The 13,271-nt window shown below is 30.0% G+C and overlaps 1 protein-coding gene across 1 annotated transcript in view; it reads left to right on the top strand.

Annotated features, from left to right (window-relative positions):
- The first annotated feature begins 3,145 nt into the window (after positions 1-3,145).
- The window catches only part of LOC129976074 (lens fiber major intrinsic protein-like), a 157,865-nt gene continuing 147,739 nt past the window's right edge, over positions 3,146-13,271 (top strand). Inside the window, exon 1 of the mRNA XM_056089446.1 lies at positions 3,146-3,998. Coding sequence (XP_055945421.1) covers positions 3,592-3,998 — 407 coding nt within the window. The 5' untranslated portion in view covers positions 3,146-3,591. The remainder of the gene's footprint in view (positions 3,999-13,271) is intronic.

The raw sequence follows: 13,271 nt of genomic DNA, 5'->3' as shown, positions 1-13,271 counted from the left end.
TGCAAATTTTAAATTATCATGTGAGAGCAATTTTATTTGACAATGAGAATTTTGAGAGCGAAAATTGAATATTTAAACCATCGCTCCATCCATCAAATGCATTGATAGACTGAAACATCAAAATCATTCTGAAAAAAAAAGTATTGAATTTCGCACCATGATAATACTGCAAAGATATTTTTAATTCAACTGTCAGATGGTTTTGATTCAGAAACTAATCTGAAACGTTCGAGATTAGGAATATTTTCTCATATTTATATTCCCGATCAGAAACAAATAATTCTCCTGTTTGAGTTCCAACACATCATACTTTTTATCTTTCTGCCCACGCATTTAAAGGTTTCAAAAACCATTAAACAAAACATCATGTTCTTAGATGACAGAAAAGGCAAAACGTAATAAAATCTTTTAATAAAGTAAATATTAGTTAATTTTATTGATTGACGATTTTCCCTCTAATATTTTTAGTGAGATATAATTATAAATGTATGACATGTGGAATAAACTAAAAAAAATATTCCTACTGAAATCGAGAACAATTTAACAAAGATCGTAATAACGAATTAAATATGAAACGATATTGTTCATACAGTGGAACTTCATTAATTCGAATATTCGAATCGAAACTGCTTGATTCGAATTTTTCCAGTAATTCGAATTTATCGACGACGATTGAAATTCTATCAATTATGTTGTCATTTCTGTAGCGTATGATAAAGAATATATACAAATCGAAATAATTTTGGTCAGTTTGAAGTTAAAAATAAAAATTTATTTCTCAATTATTCTCGTTAATTTATTTTATCCCTATCCTGTGTTCGCAGTGGTCGTGTAAGAATCATTTTTTAAGGTCCTGAATTTAAACGAGAATTTCTATGAATTCATTAAGAACAATATTTCCATTAAGATAAATTAGTAAATTTCTCACTTTTTAAAAAAATAACGATAATGGTCTCCCTAAAACTTTCTTGCCTTTTCTCTAGTAAAAGTGTAATGCTCGTATCTCCCTTCCGCGCTTGAAAATTAGACTGGCAAATCAGTGAATATATTGTGCTGTCTTGATCTAGACTGATCAAATAACGAAGCAGAATTTCCAGACAATTCTTTATTTTACAGCCCTATATATATAACAGAACAACTTATTCTAATCTTGGTTAAATAAAGAGTTATTTACACATGTAGTCGGAGACACAACAGTCAAAGTCGAAGGTTTATCTTGAAACTCAGTTCTCCATCAATACGGAGAAAAAACACCACAGGGTTGTTAGTCAACACGACCATTCCAGGGGTAGTTCTCGGACTCCGAACTCGTGGGCGTAGTCCAACAGTCTGCCTGCAATTCGTTTCTTCTCCTCTCCCTAAAAAAAATCTCCGCATTTTCTTTCGGCGACAATCTCCGCCTCTTAATTTACATTTGTCATTTGAGCTGTCTTTCGGCCAATCGGGGTTCAGCAATATGCTCCCTCAGTGGCGCCAGTAGGTCGTGGGAAGGTCCTGTTAATGATGCACCTTTCATAACTGACTATTCTGGAACACGGAGTTATCATAGTCCTTTCACAATGAGAAACATTTAGCATCCAGATGTCTAGACACCCCTTTCTCTTTGAAGGTACTCTCAATATCTCTTGGACGAGGAATTCCCACATGTGGTCTTTCACTGTAGTCGCTAATGAGCAGATGTGAAACGACCCAGGTGAAAAGATCCACCGTCCGGCTATCTCGAGGAGTTTAGTAATTAACAGCGACGACACAGCTGGCTGTAAATGTCTTATCAATACTGGAAAACGGGGAATATTACAATATTTAATTCTCAGATTTTTTCAACTTCAGAATCCCACGCATCAGTACTTTGTTCTATAGAGCATAATGTCGAAAATCGAGTAAGGCTTATGAACCTCTTTTCTCCTGTCCATTAAAAATTTTTTTTGATCTAGAGTACAATTATGATAACAAAATCTCGTGCCAAATCTGTTGGCAGGTATTCATTCATCTAAATTGTTACGGTTTTGATTTATATGCATGAAAATGTACAGATTATCAAGCAGACGATTATTTGACAGATTTAATTTAAAATCTACACATGAAATGATAAAATTACTGAACAAATTTGAGAGTTTTTGAGTAAATGCATGTGAAAGTTCAAGTCAAAACCTCAAGGAATTTTATTCAAAATTTGACAAGGATCCCAAGGATATCTAGATTCTGTAATTTAGATGCCAAATGTGTGAACCAAATTTTATTGTACTCGCTCCAATAATTTTATAATTATTTTATTCATTTATACTTGTGAAGTGAAGGAGACACACTTTCTGTAAAGGAGTTTCAGAAAAAAAAAAGGATATAAATTTACAATTTGTAACAAAGACAACATACCAAATTTCATCCCACTAGTTCAAAGCATTTTTGAGTTTTCGGTGTTAAAAGACAAACAACGCACAGAGAGGCAAAAGCGTTTTTTTTTTCTTCCGGATTCGAGAAGGTCTGAAATGTGGAAATTCGTAAAAATCTTGAGTTCGAATTTTTTGACATAATAATTTTTCTTTTTATACTTTCACTACAAGAAAGTTAAACAGTTTGAACAGAATAGATGTTAATTCTACTTTAATTCAAATGTTGTGTATTGTTTGTTTCTTTAAAATTATATATTTGTTAAAATTTTAAATTATAAATAACCAAGTTATTAAAAACTCTTTCAATTCATTCATTTATCAGTTATGTTTTCTTCAAAAAACAACTGTTAAATAATAAAAATAAATCTGCAATATAACTGTAATTTAAAAATTAGCTTTTATTTTTACTCTACATATTTGACATAACAGAGTGTATCGTGTTTTAAATTTGTGTATAAATTAAATTTTCATCAGCAAATTCGATTTATTGAATTTAAATCCACTACATTAAAATTATAAAGATGAGGAATATTTTATGTAAGTTATGTCTGTAATTATTCATATCATCTTTGAATGATAATATCATGTCTGAAAAAAAAATTCTGCTTGAAATACAAGTTTTCTTTGATTTCTATGATCGAATTTAATACAGCTTGCGCTTTGATCCGATAGATGGCACTGTTAACTCATTCATTCTGACTTGAATCACTCGGTGTCTGTAAACACAATCTGGATCATTTAGATCTCAACACGCGTTCTGACGAAGATAGACGTGCGCTGTTGTCTATGGTCGAAAGACAGCGTGGCTACAATTGATTAGAATTTGTTGAGGAAATTTAGTATAACTTTCTGAGTGCGTGTTTGTTTATGACGATGGCCAAAGTCGCTGAGTTTTTACTTGTTTTTGTGTGTGCAAAGTTATTTTAAAACATTCTGAGAGAGAAATATTGTATTTTATTTTATTCAGTTAAAGACTTAACTTTTTGAAATAAGTTTTATTTATTCTGAAATTAGAACTACGTCACTGCTTTTTTTAACCATTTTTTTAATTTTCTGAAAGCATTTTTAATGGAAATGGTTAAGGAACATGATTACATTGTTTCATGAACTCATTCTAAATACGAAAGTTGGTAAAAATTTCCAAGAATTTTAAACATACCACTATTTTCAGTGAAATTTCTATTGTTTTTGTGCATCAATCATGGCAACCGTATCGTTAGAAGCATTTCTTGTGCACCTAATCCACAAGGCAGAACAAACCAGAGGCGAGTTGAACAGAAAGAAGACAATGATAGTGGAACTTCGCACCCTTGAATTTTGGAGAGCTATAATAGCTGAATGCTTGGCCACTTTTATATACGTGTTTTTAGTCTGTGGATCCCACGTAATGTGGCCTCTGTACTCTATTAACACTTTAACCAAATCGTTTGCAAATGGCCTGGCGATGGCTACTGCTGCCCAGTGCTTCGGACACATATCTGGAGCTCACGTTAACCCTGCATTTACGTTTGCGATGCTAGTCATTCAAAAGGTGACACCTCTAAGAGCTTTCTTGTACATCACAGCCCAGTGTGGAGGGGCTATTGCCGGGGCTGCACTTCTTTATGGGTAAGTCGTAATAATCTTTTATGTTAATGAATCGAAATTCGATGATATTTAATGCTGAAAAAATTTAAGATGTTAATTATGATGTGATGAAAGGTTTTCGTATTAAAATTTCTCTATCGTTTTTAATTTCGTGCCATACAAAGATGAATCAAAAACATATCAAATATCATAAAAACATTTTCTTAAGAATCATTTTCTCTTAAATGGAGTTTTTACAATCAACGAATAAAAGATTTTAAGTTTGTATTATTCAATTAAATAACTACAAAGTTTGTATTATTCAATTAAATAACTACAAAGTTTGTATTATTCAATTAAATAACTATAAATAAACTTCTTGTATAATTTTATAACAAACAATGGGTAATATTTGATAATTATTATTATTGATGAGGGATAATTCTTATCAGCACAAGATATTTTGTGAAATCTCCATGATAGTTCTATATTCTGCATAACGATAAAAATGTATAATAATTATATAGTAAAATACTTTTGTGTTATTAGGGATGCTATGTTTGAACCTGCTTCATCAACTTATTTCGATATGTTTGGCTTTATATCTTAATTTCAAGCGTAAATTTGGTTCATACTACTACTATGCCTTATTTTAATAATAAAATGACTGAAAGTCTGATTTTTCAATAATATGATGTCATGAAAGGTTTTAAATATTTTATCTCCGTCGGAAATATGCTTATTTTTCCAACCATAGATTGTACAGTTTAACAGTTACAGTTTTTTAACGCATTCATGATTTTTTTTTGTCGCAAAATACACACACAAAAAAAAAAAAATTGAAAATTATCTTTGAGCTGAAATATTATTTAGATATGGTCAGTGTGACGCCGTCATGGGCACCAATTGAAGGAAGAATATGTTAAAAATGATGTGGTTTTGTATTTTGTGTTGAACCAGTACTGCCAAACTGTACAAATACATTCATGTTATATATACCATAGATTGAGATCCTATGCACTAGATGAGGAATGCTAATTCTGAATGCAGATTGGTTGGTTGTTGGTTGGTTGATATGGGTTTTTTTGACACAAAGACCATTTCTGGCCTTACTGTGCCATCTATATGGTAAAACAAAATATTGCTACATTTTTTTATAACGGTCTATAAAATCAAGTATAGTCACATATGTACTAAAATAAAACAGCTAAAATATAACTGTAAACAGATGAGATTTATGTATTGAAAAAAGCAATGAAAAAGTTTGAACCTCTGAAAAAAAAAAACCCAAAAAGAATTCTGAATGCGGGATAGATATTAACAATATTGTATAACATTATGAAATAATATATTAATGATATTATAGAGGATTCTGAGCCAATTAGAAAAACGGGATTTTTTTTTTCTTTTATCCACAACAAATTTTTATTGTGTTATTGTCGAAGTTATGAATTTTATCCTATTTGAAATCGGATCTGAACTACTGTGCCTCTGTTTGCTAATCAGTATTGCATACATCAGTGGAGAAGTTTCAGATGCTATTTGGCATCATAGTCAGGAAAACTAGAAAATATCATTTCCTCTCATACTCTAAAAACAACGAAATGGAATGGAAATTCCATGTTGATAATACTGAAACTGAAAATAATCGGACATAAGTGCCGCGCTAATATGAGTCGTTACCATAGTCAAGCTGTACGCATGTCACCGGTTTGTTACTGGTGATATGCGTATTCCTATAGGTTGATTGAAGATAGATTAAATGCAAGAGAAAAAGCTATTGTAACATCATTTCTAATTCAAATTATATTTCAGCATGAAAAATTTGTCATTTTCAGTTGTGATTTTAAATTATTGAATGCTACTGAATAACGCTTACATATTTATTAAAATGAAATGCATATGATTTCCAATAAGCACAGTTTTTACATAAATGGGAAAAATAAAAATGTCTATCATAGTTATTACTGTTGTATATAGATGTTAGTAATTATACGTAACGGTTGGGGGTTGGGATACGTTGTAAAAAGTGTGCAATTAAAAAAAAAATATAGATGGAAAACGCTGACAGAACCGTTAAATGGTGATGGAATTTTTATGCCGTTTAGAACGAGCGTGAATTATCGCATATTAACCGAAACAATACTTTTTGTGTTTAATTTCGTCGTGTTGTGAAACGAGTCATGCATTTTGAACTCCTTTTAGTTGGCAGAATAAGCACCAAATTTGCAATTTTGATTGGACGGCCACACGTCAAATTTCATACGATGCTTAGTGTTTACTTTCATGTATGCAAATTGTTCTTTTTATATACAAAGGTAAAATATCGCTATCATCAAAAAATTGTTAGTCATTATTTTGATTTCCCTAATTCTGAAATTCACATTCAAACTTACCGAATTCCGAAAAATACATTTTTGGAAAATGTCTTTATCTGAACACGATAACTAAAAAACACTTCGCTCTAGATGGTTGAAATTTGGACTGCGGACTTAAAACCAAATTTGTACAATTCTGTCAAATTATAAATGAAAAACACGTGGAAGAAGTTAGTCTGTTCAAGTACATGTGAACGTAATTACAAAACGTAAAGAAATAACTAAATAAAATTTGGTGCATAGGTTTAGCACCTATAATGTAGGTTCGTATGCAATTTTGAACCAGATATGACAAAAGGTTTATCGTCTGCACTTTCGATTCGTATAACCTTGATAGTTAAAAATCACAATGACTTAAATAAACTAAATTTGTTGTAGTTCTATAAATAAACCAAATTTGGTATGGATCTTGTGACTACAGTTGTAGTTCTTTAAATAAACCAAATTTGGTATGGATCTTGTGACCACAGTTGTAGTTCTATAAATAAACCAAATTTGGTATGGTTCTTGTGACTACAGTTGTAGTTCTATAAATAAACCAAATTCGATATGAATCTTGTGACTACAGTTGTAGCTCTATAAATAAACCAAATTTGGTATGGTTCTTGTGACTACAGTTGTAGTTCTATACAAATTTTGATTTCAATCAATCTGAAAAAAAGTTCTGTCATACAAATTCCATTATCAATCGAATTATCAATAATTCAATTAATCCAACGATTAATCGCCAAAGATCGCACGATAGATTCAGTAAAAATGCTATATTCATGTCAAAGACCAATATTTCGTAACTATTGTTCACTAAAGCCATCATAAACATGTATCACAGAAAACTTCATATTTTCTTATGTAGTAATTTAAAAATTTGTGTGTATTGCTTACAAGAAAGTTAATGGTAACCTTTTGTAACCAGTGCAAATGTTTTCAATAACTCTGTGTTAGATGCGAAACCCCAAACATTATATTCCTACATTTCCATATGTGTATTTTGGAAATTTAAGAGAAAGTAGGAGAATAGAATGCTTTCGCTAATTTCTCATATAGGCATTGTACTTGCCAGCGACGAAAGCCACAATGTTTTCTCGAGTTTCTATAATGATGAAGATAAAAGCTTCACTTTTAATATTTTTTAGAATAAATTAATTGCACATTAAATCATTAGTTCCGAATTATAGCGACTATTAAACATAGCTGATTACTTCTCTTATCATTTTTTTATTTACTGTCTTATTACAAATTTTACGAAGAGCATAAAGCTTTTATAAAGAATTTAACTTTAATGATGATGACGAGCTGTGTTTATTTCATATCCTAATTTCAAATCTGTAAAATCTTTTATATCAATTAAATGAATGCAATTCATTTATCTTTATTGTTGCCACCGGCACCCCCATATATAATAAAATATAAAATATAAATAAAATGCTAACATACGTGACGCTGAAATCGCTCTTATTACTTATCGAATGGCAGCAATCAAATGTTACAAACCATCGTACGAATTTCATGCTGCTTTAATGAACATTTTTACAGCTGTATTGAATTCAACGTTGTTGTATAGAGCTGAAAAATATTATAAGAAATGCTCTGGAGATTGCTCGCCATGCCCACCAAAACTCCATTCAATCAGAGGTCAGAAGATATAAAAGAAATTTAAAAAACAGACAACGAACAGAAAGATAAATCGAGAATAAAAATAGGCTTAAAAATTATTAGACGGGTAATCCTTATGATCTGCCTACGGAAATTGATGTTTATATCTTTCAAAACGATTATCTTTAAAAAAAATGGTCTTTCCATTATCTTAAGACTAAAAAATTATTTTCTTAATGGTACCAATTCCATTGATACTTTCTGTAACAATATTTTAAATATCACGATGGAATTTAAGCTCACCCATTAAAACATTTCATTGCATGTTTTTGCTAATTTTTTGATTTCCGTTTTTTTTATTTCGTAATATGTGTACGTTTTAATTTATAGTTATCTGATACAATTCATGTTGTTCTGTCGTATTAAATTATTTGATGAAATTAAAAAAGAATGCTTTCTATATTAATCATTCAAAAGCCGAAAATGTCGAATTCTTGCTGCTGCTGTGGTGTGGGATTTGGAGTGGCGAGTTCAGGTATCGTCCTCGTCATCTTAGTATTGCTTTAAAACGGAATGTTAATATAACTAAATTAATCCGAAAATGTCAATAATTTGGATGAACAAACTGATCGCTAAAGGCAACTAGTACTTAAAAAGTTACTAAGACTGATGGTTGTCTGTATTTACGTTTGTACACATTCTTATTTATAAACATACACCATTTTTATTTGCTAATACTATAATAATTATTCATTGCTTTTTTCAAATTTATTTGGCAAACAGCTTTTTTAAAAATAGTCTGCTTGAGGTTTTTTCAGCTCAAGAAATATGTCATTGACTACACACACACAAACAGCAATCTTAAGTATGTTTATTTCACTGCAAAATAGTCATTTTCCCTTAAGCTTCTTATAATCAACACAACTCAACGAAATCCTTAATTATTTTAACGGTTCCGAAATCATCAGCGTTTAACGCTCTACTAATGATTCCTCTGTTTGCCATTAACTAACATGCCTCTTTGGCTGACCCCCAAAAGTTTCGCTAACAGAATAATTTTCTATCTATTAAGGACCTACATTTACCTTTAGACTTCGTGGAAATGCACGCATACTCAAAAGTAGAGCCAATTTCACTTACTGTTCACTGTGCTTTTGCTTTCCATGTGTGGCCATGGCTGTTGTAAATAAGAGCTTCTAATACGATCCAGCGAACTCTGGAATCGTTAATGCAGTCACTTTTACATTCCTAACAACAAGGAGAAAGTGTTGCAGCGGTCGAAAAATTCAAATTCCTGATTTTGATATATCCATGTTTCAGATGACACTGAGACCGAAAAACATTTTAGAAATTATGTCTGTTTATGAAAAAGATAATTTTAAAAAAATGTCTTGAGCTAGATTTGGTACACGGTTTCTTTACCAAATTTGTAATTTCTATCAAATTTTGAAGGAAATACATTTTAAGAAAGTTTCTGCCCGACTGCAAGTAAATACGATAAGCGAATACCTTAAACTTTATGACCCGACTTTTGCATGATTAAAATTTTAACCCATTCACTGCCATTTACGAGTTAATTCATAGAAAACTACTGTAAAATAAAGCGTTTATTGATTTCGATGGTAATGAATGGGTTAAATATAAAAAATGGTTCTCTGTACGATAACCTATGTACTGTTCATTTCAATACGTCAAAATTACCACTTTTCGACGATTCTACTTAGCTACGGTGTGAAACGCGAAAGGATGAATGCATTTCCGGAATTATTTAACCTTGATTTCAACTTCAAATGTTACCGTACTATTTTATTTGGATTCAAAATTGCATATTGATTGCTTATATGGCCAGTTCAAATGGCCCAAAAAATAGTTTATATCATACCATTAACGATAGTAGATAATCTTGGAAACACATTTAATCTCAAACTATTATCAAAAAATTCAATAACAGAAAAATGTTTTAACATAAAAAATTATTTTTATATAAAAAAAGCAAATTGTAAAAATGGAAATCTACCATTTATTCATCATAATTTAATGTTTAGACCCCTCACAGTAAATAAGAAAACGCTCTAAAGTATTTTATTGTGAATTAGTATCATTTCCCGACAATATTAAGAGTTTTCCGCAGTTTTTGCGCTTCCTAAATCCATGACTAATCCGAGATCACCTTATTGTTAAATGCAAATATCTCCTCCTTTCATATTTTTTCTACTAACACATCTTGACGCATGCGCAAAAGCATGGAGGGTTTTTGAATCCGAGAACGAAAAGATGGGTTTATTTACCCAATAGAAAATGAACTCTGATCTTCCGGAAGTATATGCCTGTATGACTGAATGGGTTAAGAACTTAATCGATAAAATTGTCGCGTCCGAAGTATAGTATTCTCATGGAATTGTCAACCAATCCGTGAAAAGGCTGATTGCCTGTCAGTCTTGTTAACTTTCGAATGCATACAAAACTGATAGCTCAAAAATGCGATGATGTGGATAAATGAAATTTGGTTTGTGATACTGTTATTAAAATTGTAGTTATGTGTCAAATTTTAATTTCAGTCGGCCGAAAAAAAGGCGACAAAAATACAAATCCTGTTTTCTTTACCACGCAGCACAAAACGTGCATGTCGGGGACCCTGAAAATAAAACTCTGAGTATTGAGGCCATTCACATCCTTTTCAAAATTCACAATTTTATGTAGAGAAAAGAGGGAATAACATCTTTATTAGAGAGTACGCAAGAAAGTTTTGCGGAGACCACTCCCCGGTTCAACATGATTATAAAATATTAATTGTATTCGCTTACAAAAATATTGCGTTGCAGCATTTCACTTCATTTACAGAATTTATATCCATTCACATTCTAGCAGTAAATTATTTCGCTTATTTGTAAGATATCCGAGTAGAATGAAAACATGAATTTGGATAAAAATTCGCATGTTTTTGCAGTTTTAAAGAAATAAGTACGTTTCTGCTTCCAATGATATCTTTATGTCAAATGGAAGCCAAGTTTTAGCAAACTATTGACATGCAAGTGATGCATAAGCATTTTAAGCATTTAATTATTTTATAAGCATAAGCTATATTTTAAGTACTATATAAGACTTCATATTTATATATTTATAAGAATTTAAGCATAAGCTATATTTTAAGTACTATATAAGACTTCATATTTATATATTTATAAGAATTTAAGCACAAGCTATATTTTAAGCATAATATTTCATATTTATATATTTATAAGCATTTAAGCACAAGCTATATTTTAAGCATAATATTTCATATTTATATATTTATAAGCATTTAAGCATAAGCTATATTTTAAGCATAATATTTCATATTTATATATTTATAAGCATTTAAGCATAAGCTATATTTTAAGCATAATATTTCATATTTATATATTTATAAGCATTTAAGCATAAGCTATATTTTAAGCATTATATAAGCATTTAAAAGTTTTAAATGCATTTTCTGAAGGACGATTTTTTTTAATAATTCTTCTATACAAGTGTCATATCTGAAAAAAAAAATGAAGATACCTTAATGAAATTTATAATTAGTGTTCGTTATATTATGCAGAAAGTAATGAACTACGGATTTGATGTTGAATGCTCTAAAGTGGATTTATAATTGTTTAATGTAAATATTGTAGAAAGAAAATTTCATAGATAATTTCATATATTATACATAAAAATTTTATTTTTGAATATAATTCTTAAATAACAGTTAATTATACTCTAAGCTATGTTATATATGTAACGTTACAAAGAAAAAAAAAATCGCAATTTTTTTCTCTTAAATTGTAATAAATGCTATGTAATAAATGTAATAAATAAATGTAATAAATGTAAATTGTAATAAATGTTTTGTAAATAAATGCTAAAATTTTTATGAAAGTATTCTTTTTCTTCAAAAGCTACACATATATTCAAATAATTTCATTTTTATTCATCATTTTATTTTTAAATTAATAAAAAAGCATCATATTAACATTAAAATATTTTTTTAAATCCCCTCCGAATCTAGCAAGATACCTTATGTGAAAGAAAAAGATCCAAAAACTGATGTAATAATAATTCACACATTAAAACTGAAAACTCTGCTAAATTCATGCTGTTATTTTCTATTCTTTTGTTTTGGCGAGAAATTGAAAAAAAATTTGCAGCATATATTTATTAACGGAATATATAAATATTGAATAATCGCCTCTTTTTGGCTGAAAAACAATTTCTTGATCCACCTTTATCTTGTTTCATTAATACCTTGTTAAATTTTTGATTTCCGAATGTTTCTTACTTCTGCTGCAACTACCATTTTAATTTTTTTTTAATTTATTGCACATCTGTTGTAATTATGCTAACGTGGGACCATTTCTAAATATACAATCTATTATATTTTGCTGGTTTTTGAGGGTTTTACTATTGGATATTTATTTGGATTTAAGTAGAATATTTTTATAAAACGAAGATCAAGTGGAAAATACAATAAATGTCTTACAACTTCCTTATCTTAAATTTTTTAATCAAATTAGAAAGTTGTAAATACAAAGAACTTTTCGACTTGGAAAACAATATGAGTGTCCAACACAATGTGAGCAAGTTAACTGAAGCTAATATGACCACTTGGCAATTTAAGTTTAAAACTTCATTAATTTGCTGGAATTGTTTCCTTTTCTCGTATATACTCTAACAAAAATGCTATACTACTCACATCAAATGGTGAATCTTGGACAAGATCGTGAACGTCACGAGTTTCAGATTTTTATTTTACGAGTCCTGCATATGAGCGTTTTTTACTTTTAGTATAATGAAAAAAAAAGGGGGGGGGGCTGGATATAAATTTTTTTGTCTTGCCTGATTGAATTCAAAATTTGGCAACAATTGGTTAACAAGCAGTTTTTTAGTAATAAGACTACATACCAAATTTCACTTATCTAAGTTGTTGGGTTTTTGAATAATAATTTAGATGCAACCGATTCTAATGATCGACAGATGGTTAACCTCTTGATGGATCAACAATTATGATAAATGTTATCTATATAGCTTTTTACATTTTACTGTTATTGTATTTCATTGCACTCAGCCAGATAAACTTCCTCTTAATGAAATGCATTCAAAATTTGATAGAAATCTACAAATTTGGTGTAAAAGACCTCATACCAAATTTCATTCATACAGCTCAAAATATTTGAGATATTGTCACAAGCATACAGGCATAGTTCCAAAAAATGTATTTTTCGACCTCGGGTTGGTCTGGAACATGGAGAATCGGGAAAATGCCGATGTCGAATTTTGGCGATTTTAATACTTTGCATACTTTATATTTGCGGAATTGGACATTTGG

Source organism: Argiope bruennichi, chromosome 7 (assembly GCF_947563725.1).
Source record: "Argiope bruennichi chromosome 7, qqArgBrue1.1, whole genome shotgun sequence".
NCBI classification, from domain to species: Eukaryota; Metazoa; Arthropoda; class Arachnida; order Araneae; family Araneidae; genus Argiope; species Argiope bruennichi.
The sequence above is the reverse complement of the archived record's forward strand: the minus strand, read 5'-3'. Positions and strand labels throughout refer to the sequence as shown.